The 23,813-nt window shown below is 37.3% G+C and overlaps 1 protein-coding gene across 1 annotated transcript in view; it reads left to right on the plus strand.

Annotated features, from left to right (window-relative positions):
• Nucleotides 1–23,813, plus strand: part of LOC107676498 (phospholipid-transporting ATPase IA-like) — a 183,185-nt gene that overhangs the window by 40,322 nt on the left and 119,050 nt on the right. The window contains exons 2-3 of the mRNA XM_016471053.1: nt 16,745–16,859; nt 23,245–23,344. Of these exons, the coding sequence (XP_016326539.1) occupies nt 16,745–16,859; nt 23,245–23,344 (215 nt within the window). The remainder of the gene's footprint in view (nt 1–16,744; nt 16,860–23,244; nt 23,345–23,813) is intronic.

The following is a 23,813-nucleotide window of genomic DNA, read 5'->3' on the forward strand; positions in this document are numbered from 1 at the left end:
GTTTGTCATTTCTCCGATCACAAATGCAGAAATAGTTTTATGTTTACGCAGCGCGATGCAACGCAACGCGTAAAAAGACTAGGGCTGGGCGATATAGCTAAATAATTTATCAACGATATAATTTTTCATATCGTTCTACTCTACAGTAGAGCAATGTAGAGTAGCGTTTGTAGTTTGTCATTTCTCCGATCACAAATGCAGACATGGTTTTATGTTTACGCGGCGCGATGCAATGCAATGTGTAAAAAGACAGTATAAGTCATTATAATCCGTAATTACGTCCCCACTGGATGCAACAAATGCCTCGTTTATAATGGGTTTTAATGTTTTTGTCTCGTCGCTCCGGCCGGGACAGGGCATCACAATATGGTAAGGGGCGTAACATTTCCGTCACACGCTTGAGGTATTCGGCCAATCACAATGCACTGGATAGCTGGCCAATCAGAGCACCTTGCTTTTCAGACCGATGAGCTTTGTAAAAATCGACACGTTTCAGAAAGGCGGGGCATAGAGGAGAAACAATACAGTATGTGGAAAATAATGTTTTTTTTTAACCTTAAACCGCATAAACACATTTCATTACACCAAATACACAAAATAATTAATGTTCTTTTTAGCAACGTCATATGACCCCTTTAAATGCTATTAAAAAACAATAAAAACCTCTGTTTTAATGCTTTCAAATTTGACACTTTTTTGAAAATGCAATGGCCAAATAAAAAGTGCATTACAATCCTTGTTCACAATGTTGCTTAATTGTGTTTGATCAACAAGATCAGTGCAAGATATACTTTTTCATAGCTACTGTAATTTTACAGATAATTACAGAGTAGTAAATGTTGTTTACCAATCTAGCTTTCTTAACACTGATTAAATGTGTGGAAATGTTTGCGTTGACTTCTTACACCATTGAATTCACAATATCCTCTTTTTTTCCATTTTTGATCAACAGGAAGGATTTGTGGTTTATGAGAAAATAACTGCTGCATTAAGGTGCTTGGGCTCATTTAGGTTGATTTTAGTGGCGTATCCATGACATCATTGTCCTTTACTTAATTCTCCGGTAGGGGTGCTCCGATTGATCGGCTACCGATCACTATCGGCCGATAATCATGTTGGGATGATTGATTGGCGGTCTCTAAAAAGGCCGATCTAAAAAAAACGATCTCAAGCTGATGACGCTGCCGTGAGAGGTTTAGCACGACATGCAGCGGCACCGTCTCTGTCCGGCGTGGGTAAAATAATTATAATGCTTAAGGTGGAGGTACTCGCCTTCATATTTCTTCATTAAATAACTTAACCTTGTGTGAGACGTAATTTCACAAACCGCGTGAGTGAATCAACTCTCTCTCTCTCTCTCTCTCTCTCTCTCTCTCTCTCTCAGTGCATGCTGGGAAGTGGGGAGTTAGTGTAGGGGAGGGTGAGTCAGGTGGTGGTGAGAATTTAAAAATTGTTTTCTTTTCTTGGTATCTTTAATTCATTTTTCTTTAAATTGCACCTAAAACATACTTTGTAATTAGTTTGTAACTAACTCTCAGCTCGTTGTAAGTTTGGTGCCTGGCGGCCTCGTGCTTGGGAGGGATGGCGTCTCACCTGAGAGTGGAGGCGTCATCCCTATCACTCAGACATGGGGTTAGATGTGTTACTAATGCAGGAGTTGCGGTTGAGGATGTACTAGTGGATGTAGGAGAACGAGTGGGACATGGAAATATTGTGTCGGCGTCTCGGATGAATAAGGCCGTTGTGGTTTTCCTGAAAGACGAACTACTTATTAATCGTTTGGTTGAAAGCGGAATTACGGTAAGTGGGAATTTTATTCCAGTACAACCCTTGGCTTCTCCAACAACAAGGGTAACGATTTCTAATGTTCCGCCGTTCATTCCCGATGCGGATATAGAAAGGGAACTTTCACGTTTTGGGAAGTTTGCAAGTGGAATTAAAATGGTCCCGCTTGGATGCAAGAATGTGGCTTTGAAACATGTGTTGTCGTTTAGACGACAGGTGTATATGTTTCTGAATTCACCGAATTTAAATGTTTCATTTAGATGCGTTTTTGATGGTAAGTCGTATATGGTATATGCTAGCGCTGGAGAAATTAGATGTTTTGAATGCGGCTCAATTGGGCAGGTAAAATTGTCGTGCCCTTTTAGAAGCGAAGTAGACAGTGAGGCTGGCCCGAGTAGTGTTTCGGTTGAGAGAACAAATAATACAGTGTTGGAAGGAACTATTAGTAGGGAAGCTAAGTCGCTAAATATTGAGAATGGAGTTGAGATTGGAGGGAATTCCCAACAAGAAGGACAGTTTACTGATGGGAAAATGTCCAATAGTGAAAATCAGAATGGAAATAGTTCTGGCAATGTTCAATGTCAGGAAAATGTTGAGAATGTAATTGGTAAGTCTGTTGTAACTGATGGAGGAGTTCTTAGTAATCAGGTTCTACAGCAAATTGAAGCAGTGGATGAGATAACAGTAGTAGGCCAGATGGAAATTGAAAGTAAAAAAGTAGTAGAATCGAAGGCTGTAAGTGGTGGTGATTTTCCTTTACCAAAGACAGTGTTGGGGTCTGATAAGGAAGTGGGTAATGAGGATGATGACGATGATGAAAGTGTTCAGTCTGATTATTCGGATGTATCTGATTTCTCACAAATCACCTGTGAGCAAGTATATTCGTTGGAAGAGTTAAATGATTTTATGGATGAGACGTTTGGAAAACCTGTTGATTTTCGATTAATAATAATTGTGATGTCGGGTTTTTATCTATTGATCAAGAAAAAGCCTTTGATCGTGTTGGACATGCATATCTTTTTGAGGTTTTAGAAGCTTTTGGGTTTGGGAAAAATATTATTGCTTGGATAAAGTTGTTGTATAATAATGCATTTGTTTTGATCAAGATAGGAGGAGGGGGGTTGAGTAGCCCAGTAGTTGTTAAAAGACGCATTAGGCAGGGGTGTCCTCTTTCAGGGCAGCTATATAGTTTAGTAATTGAACCTCTGTTATGTAATTTGAGAAATAATTTGAGAGGTTTTTATGTTTCAGAAAACGTCAAATGTTTTGTGTCTGCATATGCAGATGACATAACTGTTTTTGTAACTGGTCAAGAAGATATTCAAGCACTTTGTAAGAGCCTAACTCTATTTGAAAAGGCTTCTTCTGCAAAGGTAAACTGGGGAAAAAGTGAGGGGTTTATAATGGGTGAATGGAGGAATGGTGGGATACCTCACATTCCAGGAGGATTGAAGTGGGGAACAGAAGGTATTAAAATCTTAGGAGTCTTTTTGGGTTTAGAGAATTATAGGGAAAAGAATTGGGAAGGGATGTTGGATAAGGTGTTAGCCAAGTTGTCTAAATGGAATTGGCTATTACCTGAACTATCCTATAGGGGTAGAGTCCTGGTCATAAACAATTTGGCTGCCTCTATGCTATGGCACAAGCTGAATGTGCTAGAGCCGCCTGATAAATTGATCAAGGATATACAGAGAAAGTTGGTGGACTTCTTTTGGTCAGGCCAGCACTGGATTCCTGGGCCTGCTTTGTATTTGTCAACCCAAGAAGGAGGACAAGGCCTTGTAGACATCAGAAATCGGATCAATACTTTTCGACTACAAGCTTTACAGAGACTATTGTATGTAGAAGAGCTCGAGTGGAGTAATGTGCATGGCTTTTTGGCTAGGTTTAAAGGAAAAGAACACTTTTAGATCAACAATGCAATAATAGATGGCACTCGTGGAGGTAGGAAAGTTCTTTATGAACCGCAGGATTGCTTGTAATAAAGATTTCAATGCAAAAGGAAAGGCAGTAGAGCTGACTATTTCTGTCAATGGTAAATGTTTTGACACTTGCTTGAGCAACTTAATATATAAATCTAGAAGTAAATGCAAAAGTAAAAAGCATTGAATAATGTGTTGTTTATATTTATTGTGTTTAAACATGTCTGTGTATTACTGTACTGTGTAAAAAAAAAAAGAATTGCAATGCTGAAAAAGCATTTTCAGAGACAATGTTTAAATTTGAAATCAAAATAATGGATAAATGTTGTGTTTGTGTTAAACAGCCACGGATCAGTAGTGGACTCCTGTGTGAAAGTTGCTTCCCCTCTCACAAGTTACCTAGAGGGGAATTCCCCCCATTTTCAAAAATGAAATTCAGGCCCTGAATAAATGTCTAAAAATCCTGATTGGAGTATCACACTAAATAGTTATAAATGATAAAAGACTTTAAAAAGATCGGTATCGGCAGACACTGCTTTCTGTGATCGGTGATCAGCCTCAAAAACCCTGATCGGAGCACCCCTATTCTCCGGTTTGTATCTCCGTAGGGGTGTGAAAAACAGAGTAACTGCATCATCCGCTGTCTCCTCACTCTGAGCCTGTGACCCTCCTTTCTAGGGCTGAACAATTTTGGAAAATAATCGAATTGCGAATTTTTTTGTTTACCAATATTGCGATTTAATATGCAATTATTTTTTAAAGCTCTTTATGTTCTGTATTATTCAACAAAGACGAGCTATAAATCATTGTATAGTATGACCAACACACTATTAGATAGATTAAACATAAATGTTCTTTTCTGCAGGCCAGGCCTATATGTTACGATGAAATTAAGTGATGCATGAATTGATGTGAATTTTTATTTAACAACTACAATCACAGTATATTGACTGATTTGTTGAACTTCCAACCTTGTAAGCATGTAATAATTATGACAACATAAAGCACTGACAAATAAGCCTGGTGTAAACATTAATATGAAAGTCAGTAACAAATCACACAAACTAATGTAGATTGCAGAAATATAAAAACATCTGTTGCTTTTACCACACTACTTTAGGTAATTCAAAGTCACTGTAATAAACCATATGTAAACATGTGGACTGCACTAAACACTGTCTGTTAACTTTAGACCATGTAGTGGTTCTCAAACTTTTTTGGTCGCACCTCCCTTTAAACCTATAAAAATATCTGCCCTCCCCCATTCCCGAATCCCCATCCCACCTCAGACTACCAAATCATTTCACTAAACATTATGATCACTTGAAACATTGAAAAATAGCATGGAGAGAATAACTGTTGTTGTTGTTATTATTATTATTCTCTCTGTTTATTTATTTTTTGTGGGTTTCATGCTGTCTGCTAAAGCATAGGACACACACAGGCTTTCCTCCTCACCAACGACTTTAAACACCGTGTCTACACCGGACACGAGCTGCAAAATACAGTAGAACCATTATAATCAGTGACGCTGTCTACACGCGACACGACAAAACCCGACATTAAACTGCTGCCTTGTTCTATTTATGACATACTGACACAAAGTTAAAATGATTTGCAACGGTTGCTTTGTCGCGTCCAGTGTAGAGCTGTTGTGGCGTGACGCGACATGTGTAGCGTCCGGTATAGACACGGTGAATGAAGCCGAGAGCAAGATATGCCTCGTCATATTTTCTGCATTTAGCTTTTGAATGACCAGCACCTGCCTGGGTCTGTTCGACTTCATCTATGGCTTTTCGCTTCGCTTTCACAATCCGATCCATCTCTCATTCTAAGTTACGTCCTTTGGCTGTTTACTGTTTTATTTCTTTTCTTTTTCTGCTGATGGCCCGTGCTCGACTTGAAGCAGCGCTGCTTAGACCGATGGGTGTGTCATCAAAGTACTGCGAAAGCTACAAGAGAGCGTGGACGTCTCCTTATGCTTTTTCTCACCGTACTTTGATGTCATACACCGATCGATCTTCAAGTCGAACACACCGCTTTACTCTCGCGTGTCACGTGACCGAGTGTAATCGCAGCCTCTGCGATTGAAAAATCGTGTTTTCTCATATCGCGATATTATCGCAAATGCAATTAATCGTTCAGCCCTACTCCTTTCTCTCAGCTCCTTCTGCAGTCATTAATTATAAACGCTAATCCCTCTTAATCTACAGACTTACTTTGTTGTTGGTTTTCCAGGCAAAGTTGAAAAATCCTCTGTAAATTTGCCCTGATCCTCTATTTAAAAAAATCATGTTCATAATTTTCTTTGACGAGAAACCTTGTTGTCAGTCAAGTTAAAGTTAGTACAATGAACCTTGAATAGCATAGCATGCTAACATTCTTAGAATTCCTGCAGGAAATAGTATGCTGGTCACAATATGCACATTTTCTGTTTGCATGGAATAGCCAGATGGCACCCTGGAACCCACAATGCAATATGGTTGACATGACCTTCCAGTTCCAGTGTGTTGTCTGAACTGGCGCATAATTATAGTCAGGTTTCTCCATTTTTGCCAACTTGCATTTTTTTTAATTATTTGATTTGGTGTTGCCAAAAGATATTTGTACAAAGATATTTGTAATTCATTCCTGTGATGGGAAAGCAGAATTTGAGCTACATTGTCACATGATATAAATTAATAATAATAATAATAATAATAATAATAAAAATGTTGGTTAAACCATGAAACATTTTTTTCTGTATTTGTGATTAATTTAATGTATTTATTTGAAATAAAAATCTTTTGTAAGAATGTAAATATCTTTACTGTATTTGATGCATTTTTGCTAAATAAACATAATTTCTAAAAAAATAAATAAATAAATTTGCCGACACCAAAAATTTGCTGAGTGGTACTGTAAGTGGTTAAAAAAAAAAAACTGTTGTTGACAAAGGTGTCTGCCATGTTTCCTGTTCATTTTTGTAAAAAATGTAAAGTACTTTAGCTACGTTTTCTTATTAGTACTGTAGAAACTATATGTACAAAATATATATATTTTTTTCTTTTTTTTTTCAATTATGTCCCATGATGTGATGATTGCCCCCAGCATGCCATTGTCATGCCCTTTGTCTCACCTCCAGTTCCTGCTGTCATATTTGCCGGGCCAGCTGTCTCTGCTCTGGTTCAGGCTGGGTCTTGACCCCAGCCGCTCTGCTCCTGCCAAGAAATGCGAAACATTTCCGGCTTATACATTTCCTCTGCACTGCATTAGCTTTCAGTTTTCTGCCTACGCAAACAAGGATGGTGATTGAAGGTTTTACTTTAATGATTGGACCTAATTTATGCCCCTGCAGCACCTCATGGCTTATTTACAAATCGTCTCACCAAGATTAGACTGTAAAACGGGGAAGCCCTTAAGACTTGCATACAGATTCAGAGGACACCTGTTGAAGATGCCGGTGAAATTTATATGAGCCGTTTTAATGTTGATGCTATTGTTGTCATGGTGTCCATTAGCCATATCCTAAATAGCAACAGTGTGTATAATTTGGTCCCGTTTCATTCCCACAGTTGGCTTACATTAGCACTGTTGGAGCTAGCATCTGCTGCTGTTTAGTGGCCAGTCATGACTCATATAACCAGCACCTCTAGAGCACTAGCAGGATTAGCACCAGTATCACGCCAGATGAAGTTCAGGCTCCAGCTGGGTTACCTATATAAGCCTGTGCTATTGGAAAGTTCCTCCTGAGCCCCAGGGAATCCAATAAGCCTCTCATCTTGCGCCGTCATTTGGGTGGCCCATTGCGTAACTTGCCTAGGATGGCCGGACATGTGATGTGTGGTGGCTTGTTGATCAAAACATTGAGGGGGAGGTTAAGGGAACTATTTTTAGCTTGAGAAATGATAGAAAAGCTATTCCAGGAAAGTCGGCGAGGGGGTGGACGAAGGGGTCCTGAAACATAACAAGTGGGCTGTTTTCATACAGGGTTCCTCTTAAAGCTTCTCGTGACACTTCTCGTACCACTGCTTTCCTGTTTTAGCATGGAGCTTGCTTTTGGTAATGTTTAGTCCCACTGGGGATTATGTTTGTTAGCGCAATTGTTATTTTAGTAATATTTATATACTATTATTGTATTTTATTAATTTTGAATTGGCTTTTTTATATTTTCAGTTTTCATTTTAATTTTAATTTGTTTTAATTTCGTTATTTGGTTTTTGTGCTTTTTTAATCTTTCTATTTTCTATTTAGCTTTATTTTTGTTTCAGTTTTAGTAATTTTAATACTTCAACTTATTTTATTTATGTTAATTGCAAAGGTATTTCTAAATATATCTAAAAGTTTTTATCTAATATTTAGATTTTATTTCAGCTTTATTTTAATTTGGGGGAAAAATAGATTTTTAATAGTTTTAGTTGTAGCTTTAGTATTACTTAAAATAACACGGGTTATGCAGCCAAGTCCTAGCACTGCACTGGGATTTAAATGCTCCGTGTGTCAAAGGTTCTTCAGAGCCAAAGATTGACGGGAGTTGTGCTGGAACTTGTGGATATCGATGTAAGCAGATGTGTTTCCGTTTAATCTAATTTCCAGTGTGTTGTCACTCAATTCTTGGAGCGCACAAACTTACTGGCAAAAAGCCTTTGAAAGCTTCTTATCAAATTTCCGTCTTCAGATTCGGCAATCAAGATGCAGGACAGTCGTTTCCTAACTAAACTGTACCACTGCAATATCTGGAAGTTGTGTTTGTGTAATATGAGAATTAAAGTTTCCACTAGGGTACAAGTGCCAGAGTCCTCTGGTAGCAATATGTCAGTAATAAATGCTTCATACATTGGCTACAGTAGTGTCAATGGACCTTTTTTTTTGTCGGAAATTTTGACTAAAAATCAGTTAAAGCACCTTAAAAGTGATTTGGACATTTGTTGTGAACTAGTTGCACTGTTTTTAAGAGTGACATGCAAGGATGGCTTCATAGAAGTACATAGAAGTTTTCTTGCCAATGTTTTGCAGTGCTGATTTACAGATTCTTTAGTGCATCCAGTATTTTATTATTATTATTATTATTATTTTTTACTCCTTCACAATGATTTCCATCCAAAACAAAAAAAAAACCCAGACGTAATAGTGTGAATTCTTGCCCTAGTCCTCTAATTTTCAATTTGACCAAAATGTGCATCTTCTCACATTCTCTTAGACTTGGGCCTCCCTCCTCACTTAACTCTGTAACATCAACCTCCAAATGTGAGAGAGCATTGAGATCAGAGCCTCTGGTCACCCGTTAGCCTCCTGACTCACAGCCCACGTGTATCCGTGCCATTCGGAATTCCTCTTTTCACGTTTTCCTCTCTGCCGCTGTATGTCATGTATCTCCTCAGCTCTCCATCCTTTCCGCCCCACTGCCCACTGTACTACGCCTACAGAGAGCACCCTCCGTCTCAGCAGGGAAATCCCTCCTGTTTGAACCAGACTCTTTCAGCCCTAAAGAGCAAACAGTTTTTTTTTTAAACTCGTGTTTATAATCCCTTAAGTACTCTTGCTTAATTGAAAACCCTTGGCCTTGATCACTCCCCCCTCAGCTGCTGCCCTCAGCACGTCATTACGCATATTGTGAATCATGGCTCTTAGATTAATGATTTATGTCTGTGATTTTTCTCTCGTTCTCTTCCTATCTGTGTTATTTTCATTCATCGTCATGGTTGGATAGATGACAGAACAGAGTGAATGTGATCAAGAACATACCTGTTGACTCACATCGCAGAACAACAAGGGATGCACAAAAGCATGAGGATGAATGTTTTCGTATCATTTGAGTCGTGCATGTCTCTAATAAGCAGGGTAAACGTGTGTAGTAACCCCCAAAAGCATGGAGTCTGCATGACTGTTTATTTATTTCTGTGGTGCCTGCTTCACCTGTTGTCTGTGCAGCCATGAGGGCGGCGCCGTTGAGCCGATCAATCACTGCCGATTTCAGTTTAGAGCTCGGCCAAAGTGACCCAAGTTTACGGCTCGATGATGATGTGCTGTTTGTGCTGGGGCAGCTGTGGCTTTCCAAAAGTGTTAAAAAAAATAAAGTGAGAATGTCACAGAATTTGGCAAATTTTGGATGAATAAGTAAAATGTTGGACTGTACAATGAGTCCGATTGTGATATGCACTAGTGTCTGTAAATATGAAACCGTAAAGTTTTTTTTAACCGTAAAAAGGTTCATTTAAAATTTGAATTTAAATATGAAGTCTCTTTGTGAATGAACTTCGCCGTTTCATCTGCTACACATATTTCAGAAAGAATGAAGCTCATGGTGTTTTCTCACTGATGATGTGAACACATGAACTTCATCCTCAGAGCTGCTATGAGAGTTCACTTAAAGAGCATTTCACCATTACATTTGAACAACTATCACATATACATTTTTTCATCCATGTTTTGGCAGCACATTGCCAAAAAATAAAATAAGTTATTAAATTGTAATTTATTAAATTGTAAATTCAAAATCCTGCCTTCAGGTACTTGAATCTATAAAGACTGACCATCCCATAATTATAAGTATCTTAGCTAAAGTAGATATTTTATGCAAGAAAAACTTCAATATCTTTTCTGCTGGGTTTCATGTCATATTAGCTTATCTGGTAACAAGAAGGCAGACATCACTGCAAAGGAGGCTCTCAACTTAAATATTTCAGCGTGTCAAATTCTACCCTCTGATATTAGACTATTTATAAAATCTTATATTAATAACGTGGCAGATGGAATGGGATGAATGCCACTGAAATAAGATAAATGAAATAAATCTTAGTATAAGAAGGTTTTTTATTAATTTAAAATCTAGGTATGATTAAATTGTTTATACTAGGTTAGGGCTGGGTTTTGACACAAATTTCACGATTCGATTCAATTCGATTCTCATTCACAAGCTTTCGATTCGATTCAATATCGATTATTTTGGATATATATCAGGTACAGTACTTGCCAAATTTTCTTAAGGAAAAAAAATCTCTCAACTAATGCTGTAAAATATACATGAGTCATTTGGTACTGCATTACTATAATATTGAAGGTTAAAATTGACTGATTTGTAAGCTATAGCATACAACTGTTAAAATTACACAGATACGTTTTTTAAATAATAAAGTTACAATTACATAATAATAGGGATGCTCCGATCGATCGGCCGGAGATCGGTATCGGCCGATAATCACATTTTATGACTCGATCGGTACTCACTAACTTGGCTGATCTCACGAACCGATCGCAATTTGATGACGTCAACGTGTGACGATGTACATGATGCGTGGGGACATAAATGATTTGGCGCCACAGTCATGTCATCGCCGGTGTGGAAATGCTGTGACGTTTCGAGAAACAATTCAAAATTTGCTATTTGTCGTGTATGTTTTGCATGATGATATGATGAATAGATGGTTCATTTTTAACAGCAGATTCAGTGACGTTAGAGCTGATCTGCACCTCACTGCACATGTCTGCGGCGCGTTACAGTTCCACGGGCACCGGAGCTGATCGCCGACGCTCTAGTCAGTGCTTGTGTTTAATACCAGCCAGCTGCGGCATGTTTCTGAAGCGGCTCTCCGCGCTGCTTGGCTAAAAATAGTCTTTAGTGAGTTGTCACAGCGTGGAGGATGGAACAAAACCTCATCGGAGACGTAAGGGATAACGGTAACATAATACGCTGATCGTGGGCTGCTTTTAAATGAACATTTATAAAACAAAATATCATCTTTGGCCATATTAGCCTAGGCCTACTCAATAGCATTAACACAGGCTTTACTCCTTTCAAACTTGATCTGGAATGTCACCGTTTCTGTCACTGCAACTTCCGAATCAGGTGAACGAAAAACACACACCCACACACACATTTTTTTTATTTTTTTGAGTTTTGATTTTTAAACGTGCAGTACGTGCTCATGTTTATTCAATGAAGCCTTTTGGAAAATCCGTCAGTTTTGATATTGTGGCCAGCGTCACAAATAAATAAATGTATGGGAAACACATCCCACAGCACAACCACCTGAGCCCAACTTCAGTCTACCCATCACCTTAACTTTAACTGCGTTTGTAGCCGGCGCCATAGCCAGACTGATAAACAAACACAGACCGGAAGTTAACTTCGGGCCAGGCGCGTGCGCCCGATGAAATGGTCTATATAAAGCTTGAAGCATCAGAATCGGCATCGGTATCGGCCGATCAACATGACAAGAAATCGGTACTCAGTAGGGGTCGACCAATATATCGCCAAGGCCGATATATCGGCCGATATTTGGCATTTTGGCATACAGTACTCACATTCTCCCGCTTGTTCGCCGTCGTCGTTAACAGTTTTGTCTAATACGGATAGAAGTCTGTCTAATAATCAGATAGAAGGGTTAAACAAAGGAATTAAAATGTATACAAAGTGTTATGTTATTAGTAATAGAAAGGCAAACATTATAATACTGTCTCGTTTGCCGTCAGCTTTCAGCAAATATGCATTTATATCATTTAAACAAATCTTTGAATGAATAATGAACATTTAATTTCACAAACCTTGCAAACTTAGTCGAATCCAGCTGTGAGATCGTGAAGTATGCATTTGTATCCTGCATGATCGCCTGTTCTCTGCGTGACAGTCGGTCCATGTGAATTGAATGCTGTCAGGAGGAGAGTTCAGCTTCACTGAAGACGCGCAATCGTAAACTCGTGATTTCAAATTATGCTGCGTTTTATGCATTTGTCCACTGTCATATTCATGTAATTTTCACTGTGTGCTGTATGTAAAATGAGTGTTACCTTGGCTTTATTTGAAAAAATATGATTCCCAATGCACACAAACTTGCCAGAATACTGAGTGCCCTGTTGGTTACAGTGTTTACTTACTTTTTAATTATATTTTTATTAAATATTTATTTGTGAAAAATACTTTGTCATCTAAAGTATAAGTATGTTTATTTTACACATTTATTTTTTAATCCACTTTCAAATGATTTTAAATTTCTTGAATATTAATTCAAATTAAATTATATCTGCTTTATATCGGCCACCCTGCTTTCCACGATATCGGCATCGGCATTGGCTGTCAAAAAACACATATCGGTCGACCACTAGTACTAGGGCTGTGCAATATATCGAAATTATCGAAATATCGCAAATGTACATATCGCAATATGCATATCGCTACAGCTTGCAATATTTGGGGCCATGAACAAAAGACAAAGAGAAAATCACTCACTGCTCTTACCTAAATAACTTTTGTAGCTTAAATAAGAATCAGTGCATATTGAATTCAAAGAGTAAATACTAAGCGGGGTTTTATTTTTCCTTTTTATTATTCAGTTCCTAAACTCATGTTAAAATGATTACACTAATGTTAAAATGACATTTTTATGTAATGCTCGGTTTATGGTCACCGAATATGTTTGTTTCTGAGGTAAATGTGACGTAACGTGACATTGTTTGCAAGACGTTGTTTATATTGACGTCTTTGCGCGGCTGAAACACTAATTGAGCGATTACATGAGACAGGATACAGATTGTAAAGTTGTACTCTTTCTTTTAACTTACCTTTGGACGTTTAGTCATGTTTATTTTGTGCTGAAGCTGGTATTAATGTGGAGGAGATGACTAGTTCACGTGCGCCACGCGCTGCTGCGTCTGTTGAACTGAGGTGCTACAGCGATCTGTCACTCCACATTAAACAGCGCCAAAACGGCATTTATTGTTTAAATACTGCAATACAATGGACATGAATTGAAACCTGGGACTTTGTTTCATATTAAAAGCACCAAAGCCCAATGCTTATTGTGAGTTTTTTGGATGGGAAGTGTCCTTCAATGCTCCGTCCATTAACTGAAAACAGACTAGACTAATCTATTCTTGGGATTTAAGAATCTATATCGTTCTGTAAAAAAGAGAATCGATTAATATCGAGATATCGATATTTTTTACCCAGCCCTATACTAGGTGTCGCTTAGGACGCATCATACATAGTTATTTATTAAAAGGTGAACCACCACCATTATGCCTTCCTTGTCAAACTACAATGACTGTTAAACATTTTTTGTTGGACTGTACATTTTTTTTTTAAACAAAAACAGACAACGATTTTATTCAGAGATATTTAACTGATTGATTTATTTGAAAAAGTATCACCTGATTGTATTTTAGATTATTTTTGTCCAGTATTAACCTTAAATGTCTTTTATAGCTTTTTGTTAATTGTATGAATTTTGTTAATTATTCTGTTTTCACCATAAAGATAGCTGCTGACATTAAATTGTTTTATTAATAAATAAATAAATAAAGTTTTATAAATTGATTTGATTTACCATCTTTTTTGGTAATACATTTGTGTATGACATTGTTTTTTTTTTTTACTTTTTTATGTAGTCTTGTGTACTCCCTGACAGTAAAACAAGCCACTATTATATATATATAATATATATAATTTTTATTTTATTTTTTATTTTTTTTTAAGATCCGGTTATGAAAAGAAAAAAAAAGAAAAAAAAATTCCATTATAAAGCAGAATTGATGTTATCTAGTGGAGTGGGTACATTTGTTCCTGAAAAGCTTGTTTGTTTTGTTCTGTCAGGTGTCTTTTTGTGTATGCTTACTTCCTGTAACGTGTCATCGGCTGCACTGCATCACTGCAGATGGTTGCCCACAACAACACACTTGTGTTTGCAAAGATGACATCTCAGAAAATCTTTAAATTATCAGAAGATAGCGGCTCAGACTCTGGCAGTTTCTTAAAGATAAAGGTAAAGTATTTTCTGCACCACTAGCATCAGCAACATGAAATTGCAAAAATTGTTCTTCGAACACTCCCCTTGTATTCCATGGGTTGGTCAAACAGAGTCCTGTGACTCCCACCCAGACTCACACCATTGATTGAGCCAGGATGCTCAAACAAATGGAGCAATATTTTGCCTATAAAGGAGCGGCGGTTAACTCCCCAAATTCATTGAATTGCTCACTGATGATGAACATGTGCTCATGTCACACCTCCGGCTGTTAAAAACAAACAGTGCATTCATGGTTTTGGGTTCTGCATCCACAGGCTTGTAAATTGGATTTAGGTCTAACAACAGAGTTTTATGGTCGTATTTGATTTTAATTGAGGTCAAGAGGTCAAAAGTAAAGGGTGGTACTGACAGCACATCATTTTCTGTTAGGTGCACCAGTTTGAATGTGTTTAATCTTTTGCTGCTCTCATTCTCATATTGCTTCCCGCTGTTGTTTTAATAACAGTGATCCTCAGATGAGTGTAGCCACTTCACCATGTGCCATCTGCATTATTTATCAGCGCAACTATTAATTATTTATTGAGCACTGTCATGAATGGGGCTGTTGTGTTTACACATGGGGAGTCATTTCACTGAGAAGGGCATTGTGTGGTTCTAGATGCAGTCAAGCTGGATCTTATTCTTAAGCTTGCATGCACAAGGGACAATGCTTAGTTTACTTTTTTATATATGTGACTCTGTGTATGTTTATATATTTATAATAGTTTATATAATATAATACATAATATAATAAAACCCACCCTCTATCACACATACAGCTAACACTTGCAGGTCTCGCTTCCTCAATGTGTCTTCATCACTTTCAGCATAGACATTTTATGTTTAACCTCTCTAATGTCTATATCTTCCTTTTTCACTTTTTTTTTTTGCTCTCTCACACACACAAACCTTTAAAAATATGTTCAAGCTTTTAGCCTTGACCTCTTTGTTTAGTATGCCACAGAAATGTTCAGTAGGTGAAGCATTCAGTCTCGGCTTTAGCCGTGTTGTGTTAGTGCTAATGTCAAATACGGGGAACAGGTAAACCAGCTCTGTAAAGGGAAACTCCTTTAAAGGGAGTATGTTAATCTTCTTAAACAATTAGTCTGTTTAGGTGAAACATTTCTGTTGTCAAGATATGTTTCGACTTACACACCCTTCACTGATGATGATTTTACACAATGTACTCTCACCTTGCCCAGATTGTTCTGATAAAACAAGCAGGTATAAGGGTGTTTGTTTTTTGTTTTTTTTTAGGAATAGTTCACCCATAAATGACAATGCAGTCTTTTTCATTTGAAATTTCACTTTTGGTTTTGATTGACTGCTGTTTATTTATATGGAACTTATGGATTGTGATTTTGACCACAATTTTTATTAGAATTTTCCAAATTGTTGGACAGTCGTAATAACTGTTAATAGGTTAATAACTTTTGACTAATGCCGAGTTCACACTGCACGATTTTAGCACGATTTTTCACTTTGATGTGAATAAGAATTTGGTGAAAGTTCATAAGGTTTGTAAGTTGTGTGGATACCACAAAAGTTTTCTTTTTTCTTCCATGCTCTAAATTAGTTGCAAACTGTATTATCTTAAGCCAGTTAAAGTGTGGTCTGTAATAGACTTAGCGTGTGTGTGTGTGTGTGTGTGTGTGTGTGTGTGTGTGTGTGTGTGTGTGTATGCCTGCAGGCGAATATGTTTGAGCTGCCCTTCTTTCACTCATCTGTTCCCTTGGGCTCAGTGTGCCTGTAATATCTCGCATTTCTTTTTCCACTGACTGTCACCAGCCCTAATAATGACTTAATCTACCTGGAGATCTGAACTCTAGGGAACAGGATAGATATTAACATTTAGATTTACAAGATTTATGTGGGTTTTTTTTTTTATATATATATAAAATTGATTTTTGATTTAGTTAGTTATACATTGCTTATTTGTAAATGTATTTAATAGTTTTTCTTTAATTTGAGTGATTTAGGATCCTCTTAATGTCAGCAGCTCTAAGCTACTGTATGCTGCAGAAAAGCTTCTAGCGGTTATAGGTCAAGTCTTTAGCTCCTCAGGGTCTGACACTTGTTAAAGATGATCTTTAATGTAATCTTATTAAAGGCAGTTTGTTTTCAGTGGCTGGGAGATCTGATCTGTGTGGTATAAATAGCTGTTGCTTTTATAAAACAAAGGCTGATATTTCATAATATTTAAATGCTCCATTTTTGCATGCTTTATATTGCATTTGGCTTTATTCCTCCCTGTCTCTCCCTTTTCTCTTGTCTTAGGTTATGAAAAGACAGAAGACACATCAGAAAAGACTTCTCTAGCAGACCAAGAAGATTCCAGACTAATCTTTATCAGTCAGCCCCAGTTTACCAAGTTCTGCAATAATCGTGTCAGGTACGTGTCCTGTGCTTTGTATATTGAGTAAATATCAAACAAGGGCTGAACAGGCCTTCATGGTGACCACAGGGATGATGAAATCCAAGATGGTGGATGAAGCAGGTGAAATATTGATTACAAAAACTTATTTAAAACTGAGATTTATTGATTAAAAGTTTGTAAGTGTAAATACATGTATTATTTGACCTAATAATTGTTTGTGTAGTTTAATCTCATGATTAATACTTTTATTTAGCAAGAATGCAATAAATTGATGAAAAGGGACTGTAAAGACCTTTACAGAATTACAAAAAACATCTTTAAAATAAATGCTGTTCTTTTGATTTTTTTTATTATTATTCAAAGAATCCTGAAAAAATAATGTATCATGGTTTTCACAAAAATATTAAGCAGCACAACTATTTTCAACATGTTTCTTGAGCTCCAAATCAACATATTAGAGTGATTTCTGAAGAATCATGTGACTGTAAGACACTGACACTGGTGTTATGGCTGCTGGTTCAGCTTTGCCTTCACAGGAATAAATTACATCTTAAAGTATATTTAAATAGAAAACAGTTGTTTTAAATTGTAATATTATTTCACAGAATTGCTGTGAAATTTTTATCAAATAAATGCAGCCTTAGTGAGCATAAGACACTTCTTTCTAAAAAAACATTTAAAAAATCTTACTGTCCCCAAACTTTTTGAACTGTAGCGTAGGCAGCAAGGCAATTCAGTTGGATTCAGAACAGAACTCATATCTAATGTCACAGAAACAAAAACAAAAGTGTTATAAAACTGTTGAACAGACTGTACTGCCATGCAGGGATGGATGGATGAAGATGGTTTTGAAAAAGTGTCGCTGTGTTCCAGTTGCCAAAATGGCTCACAGTGTCCAAGTTACAAATGGACTCATAGTGATGTATGGTAGGCAGAGAGGAGGTAGGAGCAGCTGCAGTTAATATCTGATATCTGCTCAATCACACTCTGAATTACCTTTAAGTAGTTTTAAAAAATTACAATTGTGTAATTATTTACTCGCCCTCAAAAGATCATCTTAAATCAGGGAAATGAACTGATTTGAACTGACAAATATTTTAGTATTGTTTGTGAATTGAATCCGATGTGATTGGTCTAAGATGCTTGGTGGTTTTTCTTTCATCCTGCAGTGAGAGAGCAGTCATCCAGGTGTCATGTCACTCAGACTGCAGACCTTCAGTACTGAAACCCAAAAGCATTTGATAGTTCCATCTAGTGATCATAACGGCCACTGCAGTCTGACAAGAGCATAATTACTCACTAATAATGCCGTCCTCTGATTAATGCAGGGAGGAACAACATGCCGTCTCATATCTGGACTGTGCTTTTAGCTTTACAGTATATTGAGAGCTGCCTTTCATGCAACAGATAAATCAGTAGTTTTAAACGGTTGGCTTCTCTGTCAGATGTTTGCATTCCTGCAGTTTGAGAGGCTGGGGAGTGCTTGCTTTTATATGTTTGTATTTTATTACATGTAAACTGCCATGAGAAGAAAACAGGCTTTAGTTTTAATGGGTTACAGTCACATTTAGCTCATAATGGGTGTTCCTTTAGAAAGATCACACGCAAGGGTCAAGATATTTCCTTGTGCATTTGTTCTTGAAACAGTAACACTTAATATAGCATAAAAATGCTTGTTGTGTTCCTTAAGTAAAATAAGAAGTCAGTAATTTAAAAGAATCTGTAGTTTGTACTTTTGTAGCTTTTTTTTTAATTAAACTCCATCCCAATTATAAAGTTAAAGTTTCTTGCATCAAAAATCTATTTATTTAGTTTTGCATGAGAATTTCCCACTCCTTTTGCTGCTCTATAGATATCTGTATGTAAATGACCTCCTTTGTGACTGGATAACCTTCACATACTGCCTTAGTTGGCATTTGTCATTTATCAGGTTAGGCCAATATGGTTAAAGGTCCCATATTTTCAAAACTGAAATTTCCTGGCTTTTTTCATGATAACTGAGGTCTAGGTGCTATGTAACTACCATATAAGTTTCAAAACAGTCAGTCCACAGTAAAATTCACACAGCCTGCTTAAAGTAGCTGTGATTTTTCACGAACCGTTGTGACTTCCGTAAAAAGTTGACGTCAGAACTACACAGTCACCACCTTCAGTCACCACCCCGAGCACCGCCCACCGTCCCACTCTCCTATTGCCAAACTCCAAGACAACATCGCGTCCATGCTATTGCTGAGCAACGACAACAGAGAAACTTGTCGAAAAGGTTAACTTTAACCACGAAACCAGATCGGCCGACCTGTAAGGTTACACTTTCACTCAAAGGATGGACGATCTGACAGGATTGTTACTATGAGGTGGATCACATCTAACGTGTATTCAGACAAACTGTTTGTTCAGACAAACAGACGTGTATAAAGACAAACTCACCGTGTCTATCTAGTCATGATGAAGATGTATATACATTTCAATTTCAGCAGGCAACTATTTTTAATAGCAAACGCGAGCATTTTTGACGATCGTTTCTGTCCACATATATATTCTTAAGGACATCAAAACCTAAAATAAAACTCCAGAAAGGTATAAAATATGGGACCTTTAATACCGACTGCAACCGTGACCACCTATTTCTCTGTAGCCTTGCTTCTGGAAGTTTTTCCATTTCATTTTTCTTGTTCAATAAAGAGCCTTGAACCAAAGCACACTGCTTCAAAATGAATCACTACATTACAACATTTGATTCAAACTAAAAAAAAAGTTTTTTAAAAATTGAGGGGGGAAAAAAAACTGTTTTTGGAATAAAGTATTTACTCATCCAAAAAGACACACTACTGTTCAAAAGTTTTGGGTCAGTATGTTTTTTTTTTTATTCAGTAAGGGCACATTAAATTGAAAGTGACTGTAAAGACATAAGTATGTGAGCACAGAGAGTAGGAATGAAGCCAACAAATGTAAAGAGCTGGCAATAGACAGACTGCAAATATGACAATGATGGCAGGAATACGCTAATTAACATATGGATTATGTGAAAATTCAGCTTTGCCTTGGCAGGACTAAATTTCATTTTAAAATGTATTAAAATCAAAAATACAGTAAAAACAGCAGTAATTTTCTGAAATAATATTACAATTAAAAATAACTGTTTTCTGTCAAATAAATGCAGCCTGGGTGAGAATAAAAAAACTTTTAAAAGTCCCCTCTGTTATTAACTCTACATTTAATTTTGAAAGGGATTTTTTTTCCAGAACTGTTGTGGTGATGATATGTAAACATCAGTTGTACTGTAAGTTCATGTGCTTGTGACATTAAGCTGCCAAAACAGGTCAACAACATTGACTGTAGTTTTCATAATTGACCTGGATTTGTGTCATGAATGATAAATAATGTCTAAATGGTACATTTAACTTCTTTATTGCAAAACTATATGTCATGGACTACTTTGAGAGCTGTATGTGTTAGATTAAGTCTAACGATGTATGGTAATTCAGGTCGAATGTGTTTGGTAGTATCGTGTGTTGAATGGTTTAGCTCCGTTTCATGTGGAAGACATCGTCACCCATCAAGAAAAAACAAAGCAACCTCGGCGTCCGATTCCAGGCCTTCCTGCTCCTTGAGTTCTCTCCACCGCTGGAAAGCTGCTCCAATATTTACACAGGTCCTACCTCTTGCCTGATCGAATACCTTCTTTATAATGTTTTGTTCCTCCGAAATATTCCTCTTTTTTTTTATTTTATTTTTTTATATCTGCCATCTCTCGCTATCTATAGTCGATCTGCTAATATCCGTCCTGTGCACTCACTGAGCGCTCTCATCTCCCTATCATTACTAGACACACCCCTTACTGCTGATTGGCAGCGAGTGTGTTTTGGGACTCGGTCCGACACTATGGTCAAAAGCGTTTTTCAAATATTGCTTAGTGCACCTTTAATATACATAGTCCATTGTGTGGCTGATATGAACTGTAGGTCAAGTTCAAGTTGTTACCCTTGGTAGACCTTTCCTATCAGAGCTGATCGGCCAAACTGCTACCCATAGCATTGCTGTTGTACTGTACAATCAGGACTAGCAAACCAGTCTACAAGGAAGAGGGATCACTTGAACAAAATACTAACATTTGCTTTACCTGAACAAACCCAACATTCTGGAGTTGGGAATAGTGCGCATGCGAAGTTATATTAAATTACACCAATTTACACCTGAAGCAAACAAATATTATTAACATATCTCCTAACACAGCCCTTTTTTTAAACCAAAAAAGCATGTTTGCTCCTCACACTGTGTGCCTTAGGAAGACAAAACAGCTGTGGATGCGTTTGTAAATACGCCACCACCAACAATGCCACAACCTTCTCTCCATCAAAATGATTAACAGCACGTGGCTGAACCCTGAGGTTCATTTTGATGAGCGCTTACACTAGTCACCCCAGTGACTGCCTGATGAGCCAGCATCCTGAAGCCCTCGTGTGCGATACATGTTTGTTTAAAAGCATGATGACGCTAAGTAGTGCTAAACGAGCTGAGCGTGTGGGTTAAGCAGCCAGCTGAGGTCTAGAAGCAGACCTAGATCTGGTTTCTGGGGTCGTGTAGAGGAAATTGAAGGAGAGACGCAGGTCAGCTCTCTCGGCACCACCGTGAGAAAGCACATCACGTTGAGTTTATAACATCCATCAAAATGATCGTTATTATTGTTAAATGAACTTTACATTAGCAACCACGTTCAGTAAAATGTTTATTCTGAAGAACTTCATATATTGTTTGACAATGATTCATTTGATTTTACAACAGTAACAATTGCTCTAAAAACTGGAAAACTTGAATGGTGCTTATCGGTCCAAAACTTGTAGGTGGTACCATTGCTATGCAGTTGCTAAGGTGTTTTGAGTGGATGCTTGCATGTTACTATGAAGTTAGAATGTTCTTTGTGATTGCTGCTAGTGATTGTCTCTTATTTGTTTTTATTATATTTGTCCCCTAGATATTGTATTACATTTTTTTGTAAAGTTGTTTTTTTTTAAATCCATTTTATTGAATTTTTTTGAAAAAGGTCTAAATTAGGTGATGAGTATGAGGACAGATGGAGATGTCATATTTCACTCTTGCTCTCCTCCATGAATTTGAGTTGCCCAGCAACATGGAAATGTGTTTCTTTATCTGAAGAACAGTATAGCTAGCTGTTAGCTGCTGTTAGCTACCTGACGCAACTACACTGAACAAAAGCTGAAAACTAGCCAAGAGAAAGTGGAGAAAAGCGAGAACGACAGGCTCCTGACAGAACTTTCCATCTCGTACACTGCTGCTAATTGCCGTGCTACGGTGTGCCGTGGTCTGATAAGGATCTCTGTGAAGACTGCATCAGTGAAACGTAGAGACAGTGAGAGGACTCGTATCGCTTTCCATGTTAGAAACGTTCACAGACTGTCTCAGTCTCTCCAACGTGGTGCATTGTATTGTACATATTGTATTTTATATTATTTGTATTTTAACACATGCGTCATTTTTTTTTTTATGTATTCTGATTGAAATGCTTTTTTGGTAGCTGTGAATATTGTATTGTATATTTATTTTATATAATATAATATTTTATTGTATATTATATTATGCTATATTATATTAGAAGTATTAATTCATAAAAATGCTGATGTTTCTTGGTGGGCTGGGAGTAATGTATTTTCTGTTTCACATAATTTTCTGTTGTGTTTGTATTATATAATATTACTTTACATATGTATTCGATTTTATTAGAGTTATCATTAAGAATACTGTATTTTATTGTATTATATTGTATTGTTTTATATTTTATTATATGAATCATTAGTGAATAGTGAAAAAAACTAATATTCTGATAGAAATTAGTGTTTTTTGTTTTTTTTTGGTTGGCTGTTCTTTTGGCAAGTGGGTGGATAAAGAGGCAGGTGGTACGTTTATCTCAGTCTGAAGTGGCCTCGCTGTCTTGGGCCTAATGTGAGCGTAAATCAGTCGGCAGTCTTGAGAGATGAAGGCTCTGGCTAGCTCCTACCGTAGTTCACTCAAATTCAGAGCTCTTTGCAGCCCAGTCTCTCTCCTCCTCAAACTTAGCTGTTCTTTATGGTCATTAACTGCTTCTCTCCATCACTCACTGTGTGTTTGTGCTTGAGTCTGAGGCTGGCACTGAGCCTGACACTGGGGCTTTGAACTGGGTGTGGCAAGGGGGAGGAATGTTGATTCGTGCTGGTGATCATGGTTATGCTTACTGGTTATCAATATCACTTTTTATAATAGTGACCAACTAAAATTTGAAAACTGAGAAATGAATGGATGATACACTTTGTCAGCCCAGTCTGCAGATGATGTCAGGTGGTTTTATATTGTGGTCATTCTTGGGATGTAACCACATTTCTGACTTCCTCTCCTCTTTTCTCTGCAGCACTGCAAAGTACAATGTCCTCACGTTCCTGCCTCGGTTCCTGTACTCTCAGTTCAGAAGAGCAGCAAATTCCTTTTTCTTGTTCATCGCACTACTGCAGGTAAGACTTCAGTGTCAGTCTCCAACCTTCCTCCCCCAGGGCAGGAATACTGATGACAAGCTGGAGAGTTTAGGACTGTCAGCTCTCACAGATAAACATCGGTCTGCGGATTCCCTGACCCTCTGTGATCAGATACCAGGTTTCTTAAGTAGATAGGACTGATAGAAGAGCAGGGTGGAATCAAACTCAGACTAGGGATATGCCGGTATCAAATTTTCATGTTGCGATTAATTGCTAGTGCTTTTATCACGGTATACGGTATTATCACGATATTGAAATTTAGTTTTAAAAAAAAGTGTTGTCATAATACAGTATAACCGGTTTAATAACTTTTTTTCTTATAACATGCAATTATTAAATGCAATAAAGCAATACAGAAAAATTTATGAAGTTAATGTATAATATATAAATGTATAAGTTTTACACAGATTAAAGTGCAAAAGAACTATAAAGACCAATAGGTATCACT

This window comes from Sinocyclocheilus anshuiensis, unplaced genomic scaffold, assembly GCF_001515605.1.
Source record: "Sinocyclocheilus anshuiensis isolate Anshui unplaced genomic scaffold, SAMN03320099.WGS_v1.1 scaffold64, whole genome shotgun sequence".
NCBI classification, from domain to species: Eukaryota; Metazoa; Chordata; class Actinopteri; order Cypriniformes; family Cyprinidae; genus Sinocyclocheilus; species Sinocyclocheilus anshuiensis.